The sequence below is a fragment of the Pelodiscus sinensis genome, chromosome 16 (assembly GCF_052426305.1).
Source record: "Pelodiscus sinensis isolate ZL-2025 chromosome 16, ASM5242630v1, whole genome shotgun sequence".
NCBI lineage: Eukaryota > Metazoa > Chordata > Testudines > Trionychidae > Pelodiscus > Pelodiscus sinensis.
In genome coordinates, this window is record NC_143067.1 from 41,284,764 (window position 1) to 41,305,922 (window position 21,159).

General features: G+C 47.6%; 2 protein-coding genes across 4 annotated transcripts in view; both read left to right on the plus strand.

The window, feature by feature from the left end:
* The window catches only part of LOC106731829 (protocadherin gamma-C5-like), a 237,111-nt gene that overhangs the window by 16,381 nt on the left and 199,571 nt on the right, over positions 1-21,159 (plus strand). The window contains exon 1 of one of the 3 annotated variants that reach the window (XM_089769593.1): positions 18,332-20,911. The exons of the other annotated variants lie outside the window; for them this stretch is intronic. Coding sequence (XP_089625719.1) covers positions 18,488-20,911 — 2,424 coding nt within the window. The 5' untranslated portion in view covers positions 18,332-18,487. Of the gene's footprint in view, positions 1-18,331; positions 20,912-21,159 lie in introns of those variants that run through there. 3 annotated transcript variants of the gene reach the window in all.
* Positions 3,002-18,160, plus strand: LOC102462505 (protocadherin beta-1-like). Its single transcript, XM_089769606.1, is given in 4 exon segments — positions 3,002-4,822; positions 4,824-5,555; positions 9,258-9,341; positions 13,498-18,160. Coding segments are annotated over 4 exon segments (2,451 nt in total). The 5' UTR covers positions 3,002-3,205; the 3' UTR covers positions 13,516-18,160.

Below are 21,159 nucleotides of genomic sequence, written 5' to 3' on the forward strand. Positions count from 1 at the left end.
ATTCAAACGGTTTTACTGATTGACATATGGTCAGTAAATCTTTGGCTGGGAGGAGAGAGAGTTTCCCAAGTGATTGTGAGCGATCAGATGCAATATAAATGCAACAATGAGCGATGTGCTTTCTAAGAAGATTGTAAGGAACCTCTGGATTTATTGCTCTCCAGAGTGTAATTAGCTGCTCCGGAAGCGCAGATTTGTGCCCCTAGACAAGGACACTGTTGTCCTAAGCTGTCAAGGTTTCATAAGGCGGGCTCTTCTCTTTCCTTTCCGGGTGACTAGTGCATTTGTGCTATGCAAACTCGGGCGGTGCCTAACTCGTAAGTCTAATATAGGAACAGTTCCTCTCTCTGATAGATATCTTGGACTCGTAAAGAAGACCAATAGAACAGTTAAACTCCATTAATTAAAGTTTTTAAAGTATAAATTAACGGCTTCATGTTAATCTCCTTGCCAGTGATTCAGTGCAGAGGCTAATGATGTGTTTTGCAATTCTTTGTCTATTAATTATTTCCGGAAATCTGAAGCAGCATATTAAGCCCGCGTATCCTGCTAAACGTATCGGTAAATGGCATTGTTTTTTTCTTTCTTCCTCGGTATTCTCTCTGACTTAGAGCCCAATTATGAACAAGAGAAATTAGGAGAAAATAAACGTTCAAAAATTGACAAGTATATAATATTTTAACGAGTTATAAAAACATTCAAATCGTAACGTCTTATTATCTTGAAAAAAATGACATAAAATAATCCGTGTTGGTAAAGATTTCAGTGCCAATACAGAGTGATTTAAGAGTGTTTTGACAAGATAAACTGAAAACAAGAAAATAACGTAGCCTTTTGAAAGTTACATCCTTCCTCTGTACTGTCTTTTCATAGCTCTGTCTCTCTCCCGTGCTTTCATTTCGGTGTGTTATCTGAGTACCTATTGTGTATGTGCGTATGTGCGCACACATCCTCACACACAGAAAGACTGTATGCATTCAAATTATTCGTCATCATTCAATGAAAGACTTGATTTCAAACAGAGGAAGCAGCATGAATTCAAGGGGTGAAATGCTAGACAACTTAAATTAATGGTAAAACTCCCCACTAACTTCAATGGGTCAGGGTTTCACCCAATATCTCTTCTCGGGGTAAGTCAGAGGGCTCAGATGAGGAAATCCATAAACCGAAGAATCGACGCAGTAGTTCAACCAAGTTTTCTCTGTGTTGGTCATTGCGGAAGGTAGATGTAGTTAAAACTTCAGCAAACTTCCTGCTGATTTGTATACTGGTCTTTACTTTCCTGCCACTTATACATTTAAGAAGAGACTAGTAACAAAAATGAAATTGAGGAGATGTTCTGGTAAATGGAGTGTATAACGCGAGGTATTCTAATGCAAAATGGGGAAATTAACTTTCTGTTGTATCTGTGGACATTAGCGCATAATGGCTGGTTTCCATCCTGTGACTGAATTTAACACTTGTCCCATAGTACTCCACCAAATTCCTTGCGACTCAGACGACAAGACTGATTTCCTGCTGGCCAAACCAGTGCAAATATTGTTTCACTTTCTCACGCTAGACCTGGAAAACGTGGATCTCCCCTGTTTATCTCAGTGAATTCAATTCAATTCTGAATTGGATCACCCCCCTGTATCCCACTTGGCCACTACTTACACTGGTTTGGGAGCCAGGTACATAGTCAGGGGTTTCCAGGGCATGAGAAAGTGTTAAAAATTAGCTTAGACTGGCTATGTAATTGTTGCATCCGATGACACCAGGGCTGAATTTGCTTCTCACTATATTCGACCGGAGATTGAAGTGCAGACCCTTGTGATCCATTTGCAGCATCTCTACATGATGCACCATAATAGTCTCCATACCTTTAAAACCACATAAGCTCTAACTTCTGAAACATACTGTAATAGGAAGACAGACTGAGACATAAGACCTTGTATCAGAGAGGTCCGGTATAAGGCAGGGCCTGCCCACAGCATCCAGCAAGAGCAGGGCTGATATTGCAGAAATACTAGTGATAGAGTATTCGGGCAAATTCATCCCGACGTTAAATGGTACCAGAACAATCCTATGTAAAGGATGGTACAAAAACATTTTCCAAGGATAACAGGAACACATTGACTCATCTTAAAGATACGGTTAAAATAACAGTAAGTAATAAAATTTGAATTGAACGAACATATACAAGACTAAGTCAGTGACAGTAACTATGTTAAGGGCAATACTAACTCGTTTGCATTGGGGTACAAAGATGTATTTTAGAGGGAGTATTTTTGTCAGGCGGGAGGAGAGGAAATGCCCACCATTCACTGAGCTGCATTCATTGTTAAAAAGTATTTTTAAAAAGTATTCTTGTAGAATTTGCTAGATGTTATTACCTTGTTTTGCTGACAGCGAACCTGGCTGGTGCCTTGATTTTTTTAAGGGAGCTTGTGGTCATTGGGGGTTTGCTTGTCTGCCATGACTGCTGTCTGCGCAAGGCGGGGGTGGTATACACAGGGAACACACACAGCAGCCAAACATCTATCAAAATCTCACCACACATATACTTCTGTCTTTGCTTATATGAAATTCGCTTTATACAATAAGCAAAAAATGTTAGTGCGGTTGATCCCTGCCAAATTGTATCAAAGTAAAGTGCGATGTACACTTAAGAGCGGTTCATTGATATTTACTCCGCCTTTCAAGCTTCTCGTGAACGAGCCGCAATCTCATGAATTTTATGAGACGTGCAATCCTTCTTTCTGTTGAATCTAGCAGCAAAAGAATGACAATCCTTCCTTGTGCTGTTAAAGGGACTTTCAGAGGAGGAAAGGGATTTTAGAAGGATTATAATCCTCAAACGCATAGAGAAGCTCTGCCTTTTACATTCCCCTTTAGAGTCATTTCTGTTTTACACTAAACAGCCCTAAAGATCCAGCAGATTACATTGTTCCATTTACATGGGATGCTGGTAGCTGCTGGTGAATATACAACCCATTTCCAGATCTTTGTAAATGGATTCAGAATGGAATCGTTATCATCTGAGACGCTTGGTGGCAGTATTGGCTAAGGAAGAACAAAGATCCACAACCTGAAACATTCGCGCGAGACTGGATCCGTTCATGTGCGCAGGAGCAGGGATACATCTAGCTCTCGGAACTGCAGAAGACGCTGTGGCAAAGCGACATTCTTTCAACGCGGAGCTCGCTGGATTCGCACAGTAAGAATGGCGGGTGAGCAGAGGAGAACACTCCTCAGAAGGCAAGCGGTGTTTCTCGCCTTGTTTCTTTGCGCGTGGGCTGTCGGATCCGGACCAGTTCGCTACTCTGTGCCCGAGGAAATGGAAAGCGGGTCCTTTGTGGCGAATGTAGCAAAGGATCTGGGACAAGACCCAAAGAGACTGTCCGCTCGCAGGGCCCGTGTGGTGTCCGAGGACAGCCGCCAGCATTTCCAGCTAGACAGCGACACCGGGGACTTGTTTATTAAAGAGAAACTGGACAGGGAGGAGCTATGCGGGGAAGCAGACCCCTGTATCGTGCACTTGGAAATCATCCTGGAAAACCCCTTGCAGTCCTATCGGGCTGAGGTTTCGGTTAATGATGTAAACGATCACGCTCCGGAATTCTCCGATAAAGAACTGATCCTAAAGATGCCGGAAACCACTCCTCCTGGTTCCCGCTTCCCTCTGGGAAAAGCCCGGGATTTAGATGTCGGAAACAACAGCCTGCAGGGCTATGCCATCAGCTCAGCCGACCATTTCCGCGTCTACACGCGCCATCGCAGCGACGGAGGGAAGTACGCGGAGCTGGTGTTGGAGCGGCCGCTGGATCGGGAAAAGCAGGCAGAGATCAGCTTTGTGCTGACGGCGATAGACGGAGGCTCCCCGGCGCGGTCAGGCACAGCGCAGGTCCGCGTCATTGTTCTGGATATTAATGACAATGTTCCCGAGTTTTCCCGGGCACTTTACAAAGCACAGATTTTGGAAAACACCCAACCAGATTCTGTGGTTCTGACGGTTTCCGCAACTGATGCAGACGAAGGAATTAACGGAGCAATCTCGTATTCGTTTAGCCAGAAATCCGAAACGAATCTCAACGCATTCGGCATAAACCCGCTTACGGGAGATATTCGACTTTTGGCCCCACTGGATTTTGAGGAAACAGACGCCTGTGAGATAGACGTTCAGGCGACAGACGGCGGGGGGCTGTCAGCGCACAGCAAAGTCCTGGTGGAAGTGACGGATGTGAATGACAATGCCCCAGAGGTTAAAATCACGTCTCTTATTAGCCCCATACCCGAAGATTCGTCACTTGAGACTGTGGTGGCCCTCTTCAATGTGAGAGACCGGGACTCCGGGGACAACGGGAGAACAGTCTGCTCCATAAAAGACGATCTGCCGTTTTTTCTAAAATCAACTTCAAAAAATTCCTACTCTCTGGTGACCCAAAATACATTTGACCGAGAGACAGTGTCGGAGTATAACATAACCATCACCGCCAGGGACATGGGATCTCCCAGTCTCTCCACTGAAAAGACCATCACCGTAAAAATCTCCGACATTAATGACAATTCCCCGGTGTTCAGCCAAACCTCATACACTCTGCACGTCCGAGAAAACAGCGGCCCCGCCCTGTTGCTAGGGCAGGTCCGTGCTTTTGATTCGGACTCGGAGCAGAACGCCAAGGTGACATACTCGCTCTTGCCTGCTGAGGCCGGTGGCCTTCCGCTGCTCTCCTATATCTCCATCAACTCGGAGAACGGGAACGTGTACGCGCTGCGATCCGTGGATTATGAGCAGATCAGAGAGTTCCAGGTGCGGGTGCGCGCTGCGGATGGCGGGTCCCCCCCCGCTGAGCTCTGAAGCCACCGTCCGGGTTGTGATCTTGGACGAAAACGACAACGCGCCCTTCCTCTTATACCCCCTGCAGAACAGCAGCTCCCCCGCCAGTGAGCTGGTGCCCCGCTCGGCGGGGCCGGGTTACCTGGTGACGAAGGTGGTGGCCGTGGACGGAGACTCGGGCCAGAATTCTTGGCTTTCCTACCAGCTCTTGAGGGCCACGGACCCCGGTCTCTTCACGGTGGCTTCCCACAATGGGGAAATCAGAACCACGAGGCTCATAACAGAACGAGATTCCAAGAAGCAGAAACTCATTGTGGTTGTTCGAGACAGCGGAGAATCGGCTCTTTCTTCCTCTGCAACTCTCACCATAGCTCTGGTGGATGGGTTTTCGGACGCACACCTGCAGTATACCGAGGTCGCTGTGGAAGAGGAAGAGAATGGCCCGTTAACGCTTTATTTAGTCATTTCCCTGTGCTTAGTGTCGTTTGGCTTCTTGGTTTCAGTGATAATATTTATATGTATCAAGCTTTATAGAAGAAGGAATTATGGTGAAAAATACGTGTCTGCTTCTGCCAATGGCTACGGTGATAGCAACTTCCAAACTAATCTGGTAGATGTGTCGGGCACTGGGACTCTGTCTCAGAGCTATCGCTATGAAGTCTGTTTAACGACTGGATCAGGAAACAGCGAATTCAAATTCCTGAGGCCCGTTCTCCCCTCCTTGCCACCTGGGCAGGTGTGACGTAGTGGGGGTACCTGGCTGGTTTCTATGCTGCTGGCTCTGGGGGAACCCCCACTGGCTGCCGTGGGTACCACGACCCAGCAAAACAGGATGAGTCACTATGCAAACCAGTGGCCAGACACCCCCCCATGGAGAGGAACAAAGGAAGGTGGAATGCTGCCTTGGCTGGGGGGCAGGGCTGGAAGTTGGGGAGTTGGTTGCTGGCTGTCGGAGGGCATGGAGGAGAGCCTAGGGGAAGGGGCTGGAGTTTAGGGGCCCAGTCTCCCCCATCTCAAGGGGGCCTGAGGCATCCTAGCCCAGTTCCTGTAACCAGATTACATCTGTGCTGCGCTGTGCTGGAGGAGCAATAAACCACCCTCAATTCCACTGGCTGGTGCAGTCTGTTTGTGCCATTTCGGGGTGCAGGAGACGGGGAACCCCCAACGCGCCGTCACACTGGTGTCAGAAGTGGGATGCACTGCACCCCGTGGATGGAGCTTCCAGCGGCAAGCGACAAGGCGCAGTAGAAGCAAGAGCCCTGGAGCCAGGCGTGCTGGAGACAGAGCGAAGCGGTTCCTGGGAATCGTGGGGCGCTGCAGCACTAGACTGGTGAGTCTGCACCGAGGGGCCCAGCGGGCGGATGGCCTACGCCCGACTCTTGAAGGCAGAGCTGGTGGGGCTGTGCAGAGAGAGGGGCTTGCCTGTGCAGAAAGCAACCAAGGCCCAGCTGATTACCCAGCTGGAAGATAATGACCAGCCACAGGGCCAGGATCTTGTCCCCAGGGGAAGCAGCCAGACCCCCCCTGAGAGTGTGTCAGGCTCAGAGAGGGGGAGGAGCGCTGGAACCCACAGGAGAGATAAGACAGCTTCCCCCAGGAGGCCTGCAAGCTGCAGCCCATCTAGGGCAGGGGCCAGCCAAGCAGAGCTGCGGCGGCTGGAGATCCAGCTGCGGATCAAGGAATTGGAAGTAGAGGACCGAGAGAGGGACCGCCAGGACCGAGAAAGGGATCGCCAAGATCGAGAGAGGCAGCGGCAGCATGAGCTGGCCATGGCAGAGCGGAGAACCGGCGGGGCACCGGCTGCGCCAAGTGCAGATGGGCCCCAGGGTCCCAGGACTGCCAGATGCTTGGAGAGGCCCGTGGTGGCCCAATTGAAGGACATGGGTGACATAGACGGGTTCCTCAGTGCCTTTGAGAGGGCCTGTGGACTGCAACGGGTTCCCCCAGCTGACTGGCTGCAGGAGCTCATCCCCGCACTGAGCCAGGAGGCGGCCGGAGTGCTCAGTCAGCTGGAGGACCTACAGCCAGGGGATTACAACCGAGTCAAGGAGGCCCTGCTGCACAAGTTCGGGCTGACCCCCGAGATGTACAGGAAGAAGTTCCGGGGGGTACAGAAAGGGCCACAGGAGACCTATGTGGATCTGGTCTCCCGCCTGGCGCAATACGGCCGCAAGTGGGTGTCTGGAGTCGGAGCCCAGACTGCAGAGGAGCTGCTCAAGCTGGTCATGATGGAGCAGTTCTATGAAGCGTGCCCACCCAAACTGAGGCTGTGGCTCAAGGACCGGAGACCAGAGAACCCCCAGGAGGCCGGGAGACTGGCGGATGAGTTCACGGAGAGCCGGTCCGGGTGTGAACGGGAGTCCCGGAGAGAAAGGGAATCGCGCAGAGACCGGATCTCGGCTGAGCGACGGAGGGAGTCAACTACGGGGCGAGACCAAGGAACAGGTCGTCTGCGCCCCAGAGAACCAGCCAGGGCCTGGACAGAGACAGCCCAAAGCCTAACTTGCCATCGCTGTGGGCAAAAAGGCCACAAGAGGGCTCAGTGCACCAGGTCCCAGGACCGGGGACTTTCCAGGGTTAACTGGCTGGGGCGGGAGGAAGGGCAGGCTGCCCCAGAGGCAGGGGCTGGCAGGCAAACCTCAGCTCAGAGAGAGGGGAAGGATGCTCAGTGCACCTCCCCTGGGAGGTCTGATTCTCAGGAGGCGGATTTCTCCGTGTACCGGGTGGGGGCAGGACGGCCCCTGCGGAGCGAGTGCCTCATACCCCTGGAGGTGGATGGTAGGAAGGTGACGGGCTTCTGGGACACGGGGGCGGAGGTGACTCTGGCCCGATCCGACATAGTGGCCCCAGAGCGGATACTACCCCACGCGCAGCTGACCCTGAAGGGCATAGATGGGTCCCCGTTTAAGGTGCCTGTAGCCCGGGTGCATCTGAAATGGGGGGCGAAGGAAGGCCTCAAGGAAGTGGGGGTGCACCCGCACTTGCCCACCGAGGTGCTGATGGGGAATGACCTAGAGGAGTGGCCCCATGAATCCCAGCGGGCTCTAGTCACTACCTGGAGCCAGAGCCAGCGGGGGGCTGACAACGTGGGTCCAGGGAAGGACTCCTGGCAGCGTCCTCAGGGTCCCATCCCAGTGGACACGGGGTCCAGCCAGGCTGGGACTCCAGACCTAGGCAAAGGTGGGGAACAGGTCCCGATCCCTGCCTCAGCAGCTGAATTCCAGGCTGAGGTGCAGGCAGACCCCTCCTTGCAGAGGCTGAGGGACCAGGCTGGCCTCCATGCAGCTCAGCCCCGGGGGAGAGGTGGCCAGGAGAGATTCCTGCGGGAGCGTGGGCTCCTGTTCCGTGAATGGCTTCCCCCCAGGAAGGCGAGGGCATGGGGGGTCCAGCGGCAGCTGGTCGTCCCCCGAAAGTATCGCCTCAAGCTGCTGTATTTGGCCCACGACGTCCCCGTTGGGGGCCACCGGGGGATCCGGAGCACCCGGCTGAGGCTGCTCCAGCACTTCTATTGGCCGGGAATCTTTACAGCCGTGCAGCGGTACTGCCGGTCCTGTGACTCCTGCCAGAGGGGCGGGAAGGCCCAAGACAGGAGGAAAGCGGCTTGGGGGGCTCTACCCCAGATAGACCCTCTGGGCTTGCTGAGAGAGTTATGGGAGGGGAAGTCCTCCCTGGATGGAGCATCGGGGGTGGAAGCCGCCCTGGCTGTCCAGAGAAGGCTCACTGGGCTCATGGCCCCGGCCCGAGAGACCCTGGCCAGAGATCAAGGCCAGCGGAAGGGTGGGTGTGACCCCCGAGGACAGGCCTGTGCCAGTCGCCCTGGAGCGGGGCGGCGAGTGGACAGAGGGAAGCCAATTCATGTGGGGCCTCGCCACGGCCGGCCCGAGTCAAGGGGAGCACCCATGTCCCCGGGGCGGGTTCCCACGCAGAGGACCCGAACTTCCCTAGGTCACGAGCAGAGTGACCCTGCTCAGTTCGCTCTCGGAGGGGGGAGAACTGTGACGTAGTGGGGGTACCTGGCTGGTTTCTATGCTGCTGGCTCTGGGGGAACCCCCACTGGCTGCCGTGGGTACCACGACCCAGCAAAACAGGATGAGTCACTATGCAAACCAGTGGCCAGACACCCCCCCATGGAGAGGAACAAAGGAAGGTGGAATGCTGCCTTGGCTGGGGGGCAGGGCTGGAAGTTGGGGAGTTGGTTGCTGGCTGTCGGAGGGCATGGAGGAGAGCCTAGGGGAAGGGGCTGGAGTTTAGGGGCCCAGTCTCCCCCATCTCAAGGGGGCCTGAGGCATCCTAGCCCAGTTCCTGTAACCAGATTACATCTGTGCTGCGCTGTGCTGGAGGAGCAATAAACCACCCTCAATTCCACTGGCTGGTGCAGTCTGTTTGTGCCATTTCGGGGTGCAGGAGACGGGGAACCCCCAACGCGCCGTCACAGCAGGGCCCCCCTGGAACGGGCTCTGGGCGAGACCAGGACCTTCTTGCTAACTTTCACCTGAACCCGGACCTGGAGCCAGCGAATCAGGTTAGATCAAATTCTGATTTTCTATAATTTTATTTCATTCTCGTTATAATTTCTTTATCGTGTATCCATCATTGAAATATACTATCATAAATTTTTATTTTTAAAATTATGGGGAAAGCTATTCTTTTTCCTGCTAAAGATATGTAGACATCGGTTCATACAATTTGGTTTTAATAGAGATTTGTGTGGGTTTAATGTTTCTTACTTTATGTACTTTGGTTTAGAAATGTCAAAGAAGAGATGTGAAAAGATCTGGAGAATATTAAAATACTAGTGTATTGTGCGTGTATGTTATAAGAACTATATTAGCCTGCTATTTTGGGAAATACTCTTGAATCGCCTAGTAGGATGTATTGATCTGTGTTTTGGGTAAAGAGTGTCGGTGTTATTCAAATCAGACTTTGCCGCCAGGGTCAATTCATAGGAATTTGGAAAATGATATTTTTATAGACTGAGCCAGCTGCATGCTATTATGTTGACTCATTGTTACCCGATTCTCCATATGGAGTCTTGTAGCCCCATCCACTTGGATAGGCCCTGCCTCTCTCCCATGTGAGATGACTGCTTCTCTCCTAAACATCTGTTTAATTCTGTCCTTGTGACGTAGTGGGGGTACCTGGCTGGTTTCTATGCTGCTGGCTCTGGGGTAACCCCCACTGGCTGCCGTGGGTACCACGACCCAGCAAAACAGGATGAGTCACTATGCAAACCAGTATGGCCAGACACCCCCCATGGAGAGGAACAAAGGAAGGTGGAATGCTGCCCTGGCTGGGGGGCAGGGCTGGAAGAGGGTTAGTTAGTTGCTGGCTGGAAGCATGGAGGAGACAGCCTAGGGAAAGGGGCTGGAGTTTAGGGGCCCAGTCTCCCCCATCTCAAGGGGGCCTGAGGCATCCTAGCCCAGCTCTGTGACCAGATTACATCTGTGCTGTGCTGTATCCTGGAGAGGCAATAAACTTCCTCTATCCCACCGGCTGGTGCAGTCTGTTTGTGCCATTTCGGGGTGCAGGAGACGGGGGACCCCCAACGCGCCATCACAGTCCTTCTTTATAGAATTTCTCTCCTTGTATGACTTCAGAATAGAGTTAGGTTGGACATTAGAAAAACCTTCTTAACTGTCAGGGTAGTTAAGCACCAAAATAAATTGCTTAGGGTCTTGTGGACTCCCCATCTTTAGGAGCAGGTTAGACAAACGTCTGTCAGGGATGGTCTGTTCTAGTTGGTCCTTAGTCCTGCCATGAGTGCAGGGAACTGGACTTGTTGGCTCCTTAGGGTTCCTTCCAGTTCTTTGATTCTATTATACGTTTTAAACAATTTTGTAAACTATACACGTGGTAATGCTCCCTCCATTTTATTCCTTCTTCAGAATAGCATCTCCCCTGCTAATAAACTGCTCCACAGAATAGCAGAAGCCGGTTACCTTGTCATTAGCGTAGTTTCTGCTCACAATACTAGGAATGGCTTTCCTATGAAACTCCAAAAGCCACTGAGCCAGGACATTGTAGAAGTCCACAATAGTGAAGTAAGAACCATTAGGATGATAATTGACCAGAACAGTATAGAAGGAAGGTTAATTATTATGGGATAGGCGCATTGTCCACAATACATGATCCTGTATGCTAAATCAAGATTTCAACATCGATAGGCAAGTTTGGAATAGCCCAAATTTTCAAAAGATCTTTTTGCAAAACGAATTGTTACCTATCAGTGACTAAGCGAACGATTAGCTTTTAAATTTCTATTTTTGATGTTTTCATTTAATCAAGCTGCCATGTCCGTAATAACTTTTCAGTGTTTGTTACACTGGGCATCTATTTTATTACATAGTGCCAATCCACTCTATTTGTGTGACACTCCCATCTCTGTATACTTTTCTCTGTTTTTCTTTCTTTTTCTCTTCAACGCCTGAGAAAGTGAGTTGTAGTTCATGAAAACTTATGCTCTAATACATTAATAAATCTGTTAGTCTTTAAAGTGCCTCTGACTCCTTGTTGTTTTTGTTGAAACAGAATAACACGGCTACCGCTCTGAAATCTGTGTGTGTACTTTCCTAATATGAGAATATGTGATAGTTAATGCATTGCTTATAGAAGAGTGCATGTATGTCTGATAGGCATAGATGAACTACTTTGATATAATTGTTTTCAGATTTTAAATATTTGATTTATTTAATATTTTTTATCGCAAAATTGTAAACATTGTACTTTACTATTGAGTTATTTTGCTCTTTATTTTTTGACTTTGTCCACGAATGTACTTAATTTAGTTCTTACAATGCCACACTCTGGTTATCAGGAGAGGAAAGAGCATTGCTGGTTTTTTAAATTTAATTCGGAAGGATGTGGGGAGACCTAAAGCTTGGCTTTGTCAGATGCGTTTGAGCCTATGAACACTCTTGACCTCTTTATGGACATTTCTTACATGGGATGATAAGGAAAAGAGACCGACTACTTTCTGATTAATGTGCCCTTGAGTTGACTACCTGCTGGGGCTTTTCAAACATTTTGGCAAGACCCCCGCTGTGAGGAATTCACAGTCTAAGGGATCCCCGTAAGGAGACCTTTGGGAAGGAGGAGCAGTTGCCCTGGAATCTACTGAATGGGAACCACAGGCGAGTTTCCTCTCTAGGCCTGCTCAGTTTTGAAGCGTGACAGGAACTTCCAGCAGTTCAGGTAATTATAGGTTGGCTATACCTAATGAAGGTCGGATAAAGAACAATTGGAAAGGTTATTGGCATCCTAGGAGTCAGCCTGATCATGGCCCATGTAGAGTGAGTGACTGGGAGAGTTTCTTCTCTGAAGGATACATTGATTTATTTCCCTGGGTAAGGGACCCAAGCGCTCTTCTCAACTTTTCAATAGCACACGGGCAAAGATCCCTTTTTGATGGCCGGCATTTCCAAGACGGCATGAATGGATAATGTGATTTCAAGATGTTCCTATCCTTGTGCTGCTGCATCTTGAGCCACCGGGATTCTTACCTTCCACGTTCCTACACCATCTGTCTCAGCTCATCAATGAACCAAGGTCAGTTATATTGCGGTGAGAGACTAGGAGCAGAATATTAGTGACATAGGGCATCGCGTGGTTACTTTATTCTCTAGGGCTGTAAGACACTGTCTGTATCGGTGTCTGGCTCCCTGTATCCTTTAGGACAAATTGGAAATTTGTGGCAGGATGACCATTTGTTTTTTAGACTGTTGGTTTAAGGGTTGAGAAAAGCAATTATCATCTCTAGCCATTGCGAGTGGGGGTCTGATCAGGGAAACTAGTGTTCGTTATTTCTTCCATGTATATGCTCCAGACAAATATTAGGTCCGGTATGTGGTCAACTTTGTGTGGAGCTCCAGTGACCACTCCGGAAAATGATCTTGCTGACTCCGTGAATATGAGGCTTTGGGCCAGATTTTCCATGCTGTTGTCTGTGTGGGTATTTAAAATAACTGAACAGACTATTTTGATTCATAGATGTTTAGTTTAAAACGATTTTATTCTCATCTAGCTTGAGAGTAGATGAAAGCAGGGTGGCGCCACATCCTTATTCCTCGACTCTGATTTCCGGTTGAAATGCGCAATTGGTAGGAACGAGCTGTGCCGTCCAAGTCCCGGCCGGGCTTTCCATCCCCTCCCCTCCGGCTACAGGAAAGTCTGGAGCGTGCTCAGTTATTGGGTCGTGCCTGGCCACAGCTGAAATGGGGATTTGACAACAGAATGAAACAGGGCCATGTTATGTAGTCGTAACACGAGTGAGGGCAAGAGACATTCCTCTTTGTATAACTCCACTTGCTAAGTCCAGCTAGTCCCTGCGAGAACTCCCTGATAAGGAATAAGTTATCCCCGGATAAGAGAGAGGGCAGGATTTGTCACATACACTCAAAGACAGGAGTTAATAAAACAGTACAAATATTTGTTTGGGAAAATGTGCTCTTAAGTTGTCTTGGCTTTAAACGATCTGAAGTGTGCGAAGACATTGTGCACAATCATTTTTTTCTGTTTTAATATATTCTGTATTTATATGTATATTTATGTTTGTGTATCAGTATATATATGGGCATGCATTTTATATCTCTGAAAGAAAGATATTTCTTTACTCAGAATTTATACAGCGATTTTATACATTTGGTTATTTCTATTAATCGCCTTATTCTTTTTTTCTCAAGCTCATAGGAGGAAAATAATCTGGAAGAATAATTCGAAACGGGAAGAATCCCATTTTAAAACTGCTTGGTGGTGCTGTTGGCCAAGACGGCGCCGAAACAGAACTGTAGGTCCTGTAAACTTTGTTCGGCCAGACAGCACAAAGAGTATAGAACAGAATCTACTTCCCGCATTCTGCAATATTTCGTCTGGAAAATAAAGGCACTTGCTGTCAGTTTTACAGGAGAGCTGTGAGAGGAATGGTGACTACAAAGATGAAAAACGAATTAACAAGGCAAATTCTGTGTTTCTGTACTTTTATCTCTACACTTTACATTCTCCGTGAAAAAGATTCGCTATTCTGTACCGGAAGAGATGGAAATGGATCCGTTGTAACTAACTTTGCAAAGGATTGAGAAAACTGTTTGCTCGCAGGGCCTGGGTTTCAGAAGATAGCAAATAACACTTTCAGGTTGAATGCCCTATGGGGCTTTATTAATTAAAGACCTAATAGATCTCGAGGACATTTGTAGGAAAAGTGGCTCGGATACTGTATATTTTCAATTATTACTGGAAAATCCCTTGCTGTTCTTTAAAGAGGAAGGATATCAATGACCTCTCTCCTCTGAAGACAAATTAACTTTCAAGATCCTGGAAATAATTGATCCAGGATCTCGTTTTCCACTAGAGGGCATTCAACATTTGGGTGCGGGAAGTAAAAACCTGCAGAATTATCCAATCGTTCCTCCTAATTGTTCCTTTTAACGTATTTGTTCGGGAACAAAAGGATGGCAATAAATAGTGTTGGAAAAGTCATTGCACAGAGAAGAGCAGCCTGAGGTCAGGTTAATTCTCACTGCTACCTCCTCCTCCCCCGGATCCAGTGGAACTCAAATTCACATCATGGTTCCGGATGTAAATGATAATGCTCCAATCTTTACGCGGAAGTTGTACAAAGCGAAGATTTTAGAAAACAGCCAAGAAGATTGACTGGTTCTCATTGTCACTGCAACTGATAAAGGACTTAATGGGTGATAACTTATTCAGTCAACATGCAGAAAAGAGCCATTCAGCTTTCAAGACAAAACTGAGTGGTGAAATCCGAATCGTAAAACCCCTGGACTTGGAACTTACTGAAAAATATGAGATCGGCGTTCGAGCCACAGACTGTGGAGATCTGTCTGCACTTTGCAAAGTCCTCTTGGAAGTTTGGACGTGAATGACAATCCCCCCACAAGTGACAATAAATTCGCTCATTATCCTGATAACAAAAAACTCACCTGGTAAGATTGATGGCTGTTTTCAGCGTTAAGGATCTCGACTCCGGGGACAATGGGATAATGTCTTGTTCCATTGCAGATCAACTGGCCTTTGCTTTAAGACCGGCTTTCAGGAATTATTATGAACTGGTGACAAAAACCTCTAGAGAGAAAGCTTCATAGTGTGTGATAACCATCACCGCTACCAACTCAGAGTCCCCCCGCTCACTACCACCGAAGCCATTATGGTGCAGATATTAGACATCTGTGCATTTTACACCACCTGTGTGAATGAGAACAATGACCCAGCTGCATTGATTGGCACTGTAACAGCTCTTGATCAGGATTTAAGGCAAAATATATTCCATATTGCCTTCTCAGAATACTGACCAATCCTTATATTCCTACATATCTGTTGATTCTGCAAGGGAAATGTATATATGTTCTAGGGCAGGGGTCAGCAACTTATGCCTCTGAAGCCAAATATGGCTAGTTTGTCATTCCCAAAATTCATGGATAAGGCATCAGCTGAAGGGGGGGAGGTCCCAGTGACCTAATGAAGAAGGCATCAGCCTACAGAGCTTGGGATGCTGGGTTTCAGTCACACACACACACACCAGAGGCTGGATCACCAACGCCATCTCCTGGAAGCTTTCCCCGCTGCTCCTATTGGCCAAATTGCGGTCAATAGGAGCATCGGGAGGTGGTGCTCCCCCATCACTTTCATGGTCAGAGCAGCATTCCCATCCCTTCTCTGTAGCACACAGACCCACCAAGACCCCAGTAATACAAATGAGCATTCTTATACGGCTCTTTGTTGACCACTGGTTCTGAATTGTGATGTATTTTGGCTCTTTGGTATTGGTTTGAAAACGTTGCTGACCCCTTCAATTAAAAGTGTATTTATTGATTAACAGACTCTTAATTTCTCCTTCAGTTTCTTGGTGAAATGTCTCTCATTCTCTAATTTGTTCAAGTTAATATATTAATCTGGAGGTACATTTCAAGAAGTGAAATAGTCTACTACTTCCAAATGTTACTCTAAAAAATTATGAAGCATGATAAGTAACAGTATTTGAAGATTAATAATGCTAAATATAATGATAAGCTGCATTTGTACAGTACAGTAATTCCTCATTTAACACTACAGATGCGTTTCTGAAAATGTTCATCCTAAGTGAAAACCTGCTATGAGGGATAAATTTTCACATTAAAAATAATGGAAAAGGTGGGGGTTGCGTTTCAGGTGGTGATGGAAAAGTCAATTTTTTTGTTGGTTCTGGGTCATCAACATGATATCTAGCAATACAAGATAACTAGAAACACAAGTCACCATGGTTTCTTAAAACACAAAGATAAACAAGTGAGTGAGCAGCGGAGTGCTGTGACCACGTGTATTCATCCACTCATGTGTATTACCACTGTTTTCACCAATTTATACCGGCACTTGATTATTTTCATGTTATTTTGGGGACTGTCGTGTTACTCAAAAAATGTTCCCTAAAAATAAAATCATGCTATTGCGAAAATGTGTTAAGCAGGCATGTGTTAAATGAGTAATTACTGTATCTGCATGTAACAGCCCTGGGATTTTCCCATCTCCTGCACCCCCATAGTGGCATGGACAGACTCCACCAGCCAGTAGAATAGCGGGAGTTTATTGCTTCTCCAGGATACAGCACAAATGTTATCTGGTTACAGGAACTGGGGCTAGGAGGCCTCAGTGCCCCCCCTTGAGTTGGGGGGTGGGTGGGCCCTACAATCGCATCCCCCCTCCCTAGCTTCTTCTCCCCTGCTTCCCAGCCAGAAACCTAATTCACTCCTCTCCAGCCCTGCCCCCAGCTAGGGCTCCACTCCCCTTCTTCCTATTGTTCCGCTCCCTGGGAGATAACTTGTCAGACAGGGTCAAAGCCCCCTAGCATAATGACTCATCCCCTGCCCTGCTGCGCCCTGCTGCAGCCAGCAGCCAGTGGAGATCACTCACAACCCACTGCCCAGCATAGCAACCAGCAAGGTACCCCCCCATTAGGTCACACTACATTTATTTGATGGTAATAGAAGTGGCACTTTTAACATTTTATGTCATTGTAATGAAGCATCATTTCTTTCATTCCAAAACGTAAGGGTATTGCTACTATATTGGAAAATGTGTGTTCCCACAAAATATGGGCTCATATGTGAAATGACTCTACAGAGACAAATTTATTCACCGATGTAATTTATTTTAGGTCAAGTGTTCTAGGACATTAATTAAATTGTCATTGTCATGGCCTTGGACATAGATCACTTAATTTCTCCATGAGTTTACTCACAGCTCTGCTCTTGGCCAACTGGGTGACATTCATCTCTGTGTGCCTCAATTTCTTCATTTTTAAAATGTGGATGATTATACTAAGCCCTTCTGTAAAGCATTTTGAAATTTATTTATTAAAAGTCCTGTATAACAGGTAAGTATTATGACTATTTTAATGTTGTGTCTGTTATCGCTTGATGCCTAGTATCTCAACTATCTAATGCTTCAACATATGTCCATATTCCTCTATGTGGCTATTAATAAGTGAACTTCTATAGGTGTTCCATTGCTGGAAGTGTTTTCAACACAAAATTAAATCAATTTCAGAGATTTGCACTTCACAATTCAATAGATATGTAGATGGCAATTTTATTAAGACCTGATGTATGCCAATAAAAACCATGAATATCATATTTCTTTATGTACCTTCATCTCTCACACTGAGATCCAATGTCTTTCTAAAAGATATGTCCTGATTCAGTCAAAACTTATCGGACTGTAAAGTGTTCCATTATAATGTAAAGAAGAATAATTTATTTCCATGCAGGAATTACTTTGAGAATTCACTGGCGTTTTTATGTAGGAAACGTTGTCATAGTGGTCCCTTCTGTCACAGTGGTCCCTTCTTGCTTCATACTCTATGAATTTATTAGTCTATCTTCACAATTGTCACCAGTTGTGCATGCTTTCCCTTTTACTGTTTCCATAAAATGCACAAAATGTAAAACCTCCTTCATGTCTCCATGTATAACTTTGTGTTATTTCCAGCTTCCAAGCTGTTACTATTTAATCCAAAAAGATTATCCCATAAATGTTCTACTGGGGTTTCTGAGTTCCTCATTTATTTCGAATATACTCAAAAGGACCACAACCATGGGACTCTTCACTACACTGTATCTTACATAATAACATTTTACTATACCGAAGTTAGATGGATGTTTGAGTTGCTTTCATTTTATTCTGTATCAGTGAAAGACATTTTGTGAAATAAAATAAGAAAAAGGTTTAAAATGTTAACGAAATAGCATTTGAATTAAGGGCTAGATATGTAATTGCACTTGTCATATTATGCTAAGTGAGCTGTCCTGTGAACTGTCATGCTTACAGGTGTAAATTTATATATTGTGTAAAACTGAACAATTGAAATGTCATCATTAAAAACAAAACAACCCGTTACAATGGAATACACTGCAGTCATTGATATGGACTCTGGGTGTCGCTGTTTGCTAACTAAGCACGAGAAGTCTAATACTAGACGGAGGAAACCTCTAGTAAAGACAAAGAAGCCGCAGGATGGTATGGTCTGAATAGAAAAACAGACCCTTGAGGGGTTGAATGTAGCCCTGACATACGATACCGGATGGAAGATTTGTCCCGAGACAACAGGATACAAATTCCTGATTCCTAATCTCTGCAGACATCGGCAAGAGAACTGGGAGGCAGCTCTTCGTTGCTTTTGCAATGGCGGACACCCCGAGCCGGCAGGGTTGCAAAAGGCGAGCCTTGTTTTCCTGTATCTTGGTCACAATTTGGGCGGCAGTTTCAGGACAGATTCGCTATTCGATTCCTGAGGAAATGGAGAAGGGATCCTTCGTAGGGAACATCGCAAAGGACCTGGGACTGGCTGTAAAGGAGCTCTCGGACCGCGGAATCAGCCTTGTTAACAGAGGTGGGACACAATATTTTGGCTTGAATATGAAAAATGGGGATTTGCTTGTTAATGAAAGGATAGACAGAGAGCAGCTCTGCGGTCATGCTGCAAAATGTGTGGTAAATGTAGAGGTTCTTGCGGAAAATCCAGTAAAGCTCTACCGAGGAGAGGTAGAAATAAAGGATATAAATGATAACTCGCCCAGTTTTACAGAAAAAGAAAGCTTGTTAGAAATCAGCGAGTTTACTGCCAGAGGTACACGTTTCCCTCTAGAAAAAGCCCACGATCCTGATGTAGGCATGAATTCTCTACAAAATTACAAATGTAGCCCGAGCAGCTATTTTATCCTGAATGTAGAAACCGGAGATGATGGCGTAAAATACCCGGAGTTAATACTGGAGACAACTTTGGATCGAGAACAACAATCGGTTCATAATTTGATCCTCACAGCCACTGACGGTGGGGATCCTGTAAAATCAGGATCATCCATAATCCGGATTATAGTGTTAGATGGAAACGACAATGCCCCCGAATTTACGCAATCGGTGTATAAAGTGAGCGTGAAGGAAGACACCCCCGTGGGGAGTGTGGTGCTCCGCGTCACAGCCTCGGACCGGGATGAAGGCGCAAACGCGCGGGTCAAGTATTCCTTTCTCAAAATCTCCGAAAGGTTTGACAAAACATTTAAACTGGATCCCGAAACTGGGGCCATTCAAGTAACGGCAAAGCTCGATTTTGAAGACTTAGCATGGTATGAACTGGACATACAAGCGAGGGACGAGGGCGGGCTCTCTGCCCACTGCAAGGCTCTGATAGAGGTTGCTGACGTCAATAATCACGTCCCTGAGATCACCGTCACATCTACCTTCAGTCCCATGGCCGAAGAGTCCCCCTCAGGGGCAGTAGTTGCTATTCTGAATGTGCATGATCGAGACTCCGGGGAGAATGGCGAGGTCACGTGTGGCATAATCCCAGAAAGTCTCCCCTTCAAACTAGAGAGGTCATTTGATAATTTCTACACTCTGGTGACGGATAGAGCCTTGGACAGGGAGCAAGTCTCCGAATACAATATCACTGTGACAGCCTCAGACCGAGGGACCCCTCCTCTCACTTCAAATAAAACCGTCTTTGTAGAAATTTTGGATAAAAATGACAACGAGCCTGTCTTCGATCACAAACACTACACTATTTATATCCCAGAAAACAGCCCCCCTGGCGTGTCCGTGTTTCATGTGAAAGCAAACGATATGGACCAGGGAGAGAACGCCAGAATCACTTACTCCATTGCTGAAGGAGACGGAAGCGAAGTGCCTTTGTCTTCCGCCGTCTCCATTAACTCGGAGACCGGGGCTGTGTACGCGCTGCGCTCCTTCGACTACGAGCAGCTGCGGGAGCTTCGGTTCCGGGTGCAGGCTCGGGACGGGGGGTCCCCGCCGCTCCGCAGCAATGTCTCCGTCAGGCTCCTGGTGCTGGACCAGAATGACAACAGCCCGCACATCCTGCACCCCGCCTCCCCCAGCGATGGCTCCACGGGAGTGGAGCTGGCCCCTCGCTCCTCCGAGCCGGGCTACCTGGTCACCAAGGTGGTGGCGGTGGATGCGGACTCCGGGCAGAACGCCTGGCTCTCCTACCAGCTGCTGAAGGCCACGGAGCCGGGGCTCTTCTCGGTCGGAGTCCACAGCGGCGAGGTGCGGACAGCGCGCTACTTTGTGGACAGGGACGGCCTGAAGCAGAGCCTGGTGGTGCTGGTGAAGGACAACGGGCAGCCCCCTCTCTCGGCCACCGTCACTGTCACGGTGGCGGTGGCTGACAGCATCCCCGAGCTCCTGTCGGACCTGAGCAGCCTCTCGGCTCCCGCGCAGCCGCAGTCCGGCCTCACCTTGTACCTGGTGATCGCGGTGGCGTCCGTGTCCTGCGTCTTCCTCACCTTCGTCATAGCGCTGGTGGCCCTGCGGCTCCGGCGGTGGCGCGAGTCGCAGCTGTTGGACTCCTCGAGTGGGACTTTCAGCGGAGTTCCCGTCTCGCACTTCGTGGGCATCGATGGGGTCAGAGCGTTTCTCCACTCCTACTCCCAGGAGGCGTCGCTCACCGCGTGCTCTGGGAAGAGCCAGTGGAAATGCCCTACTGGAAGTGTTTCAAATACTCTGATAGGTCAACAGCCTTCTGAAAAGGCAGGTAGTCTTGTAACTACCGAAGATTCCAATATTAATAAAGAAGGTCAAGTCATCAGCCAGGTAGGTTTCATAGCTTTGTTTTTAAATGTCCAATGTTAGCTTTTAGTACAATAAAAAATCCACGCGCGCGAGCGTCTATAAATATTAAGAATGAATCTGCATATAGTTCTCAAAACAATGGTTGGCATTCTATGAAGTTAACATTTTTAGATTTAAAATATAATCGCACGAAAGCATGTTTTTTCACTGAACAAACTATCACACTGTATCTCTATTACGTAACAAAAAAATCAATTACTTGGTTAATG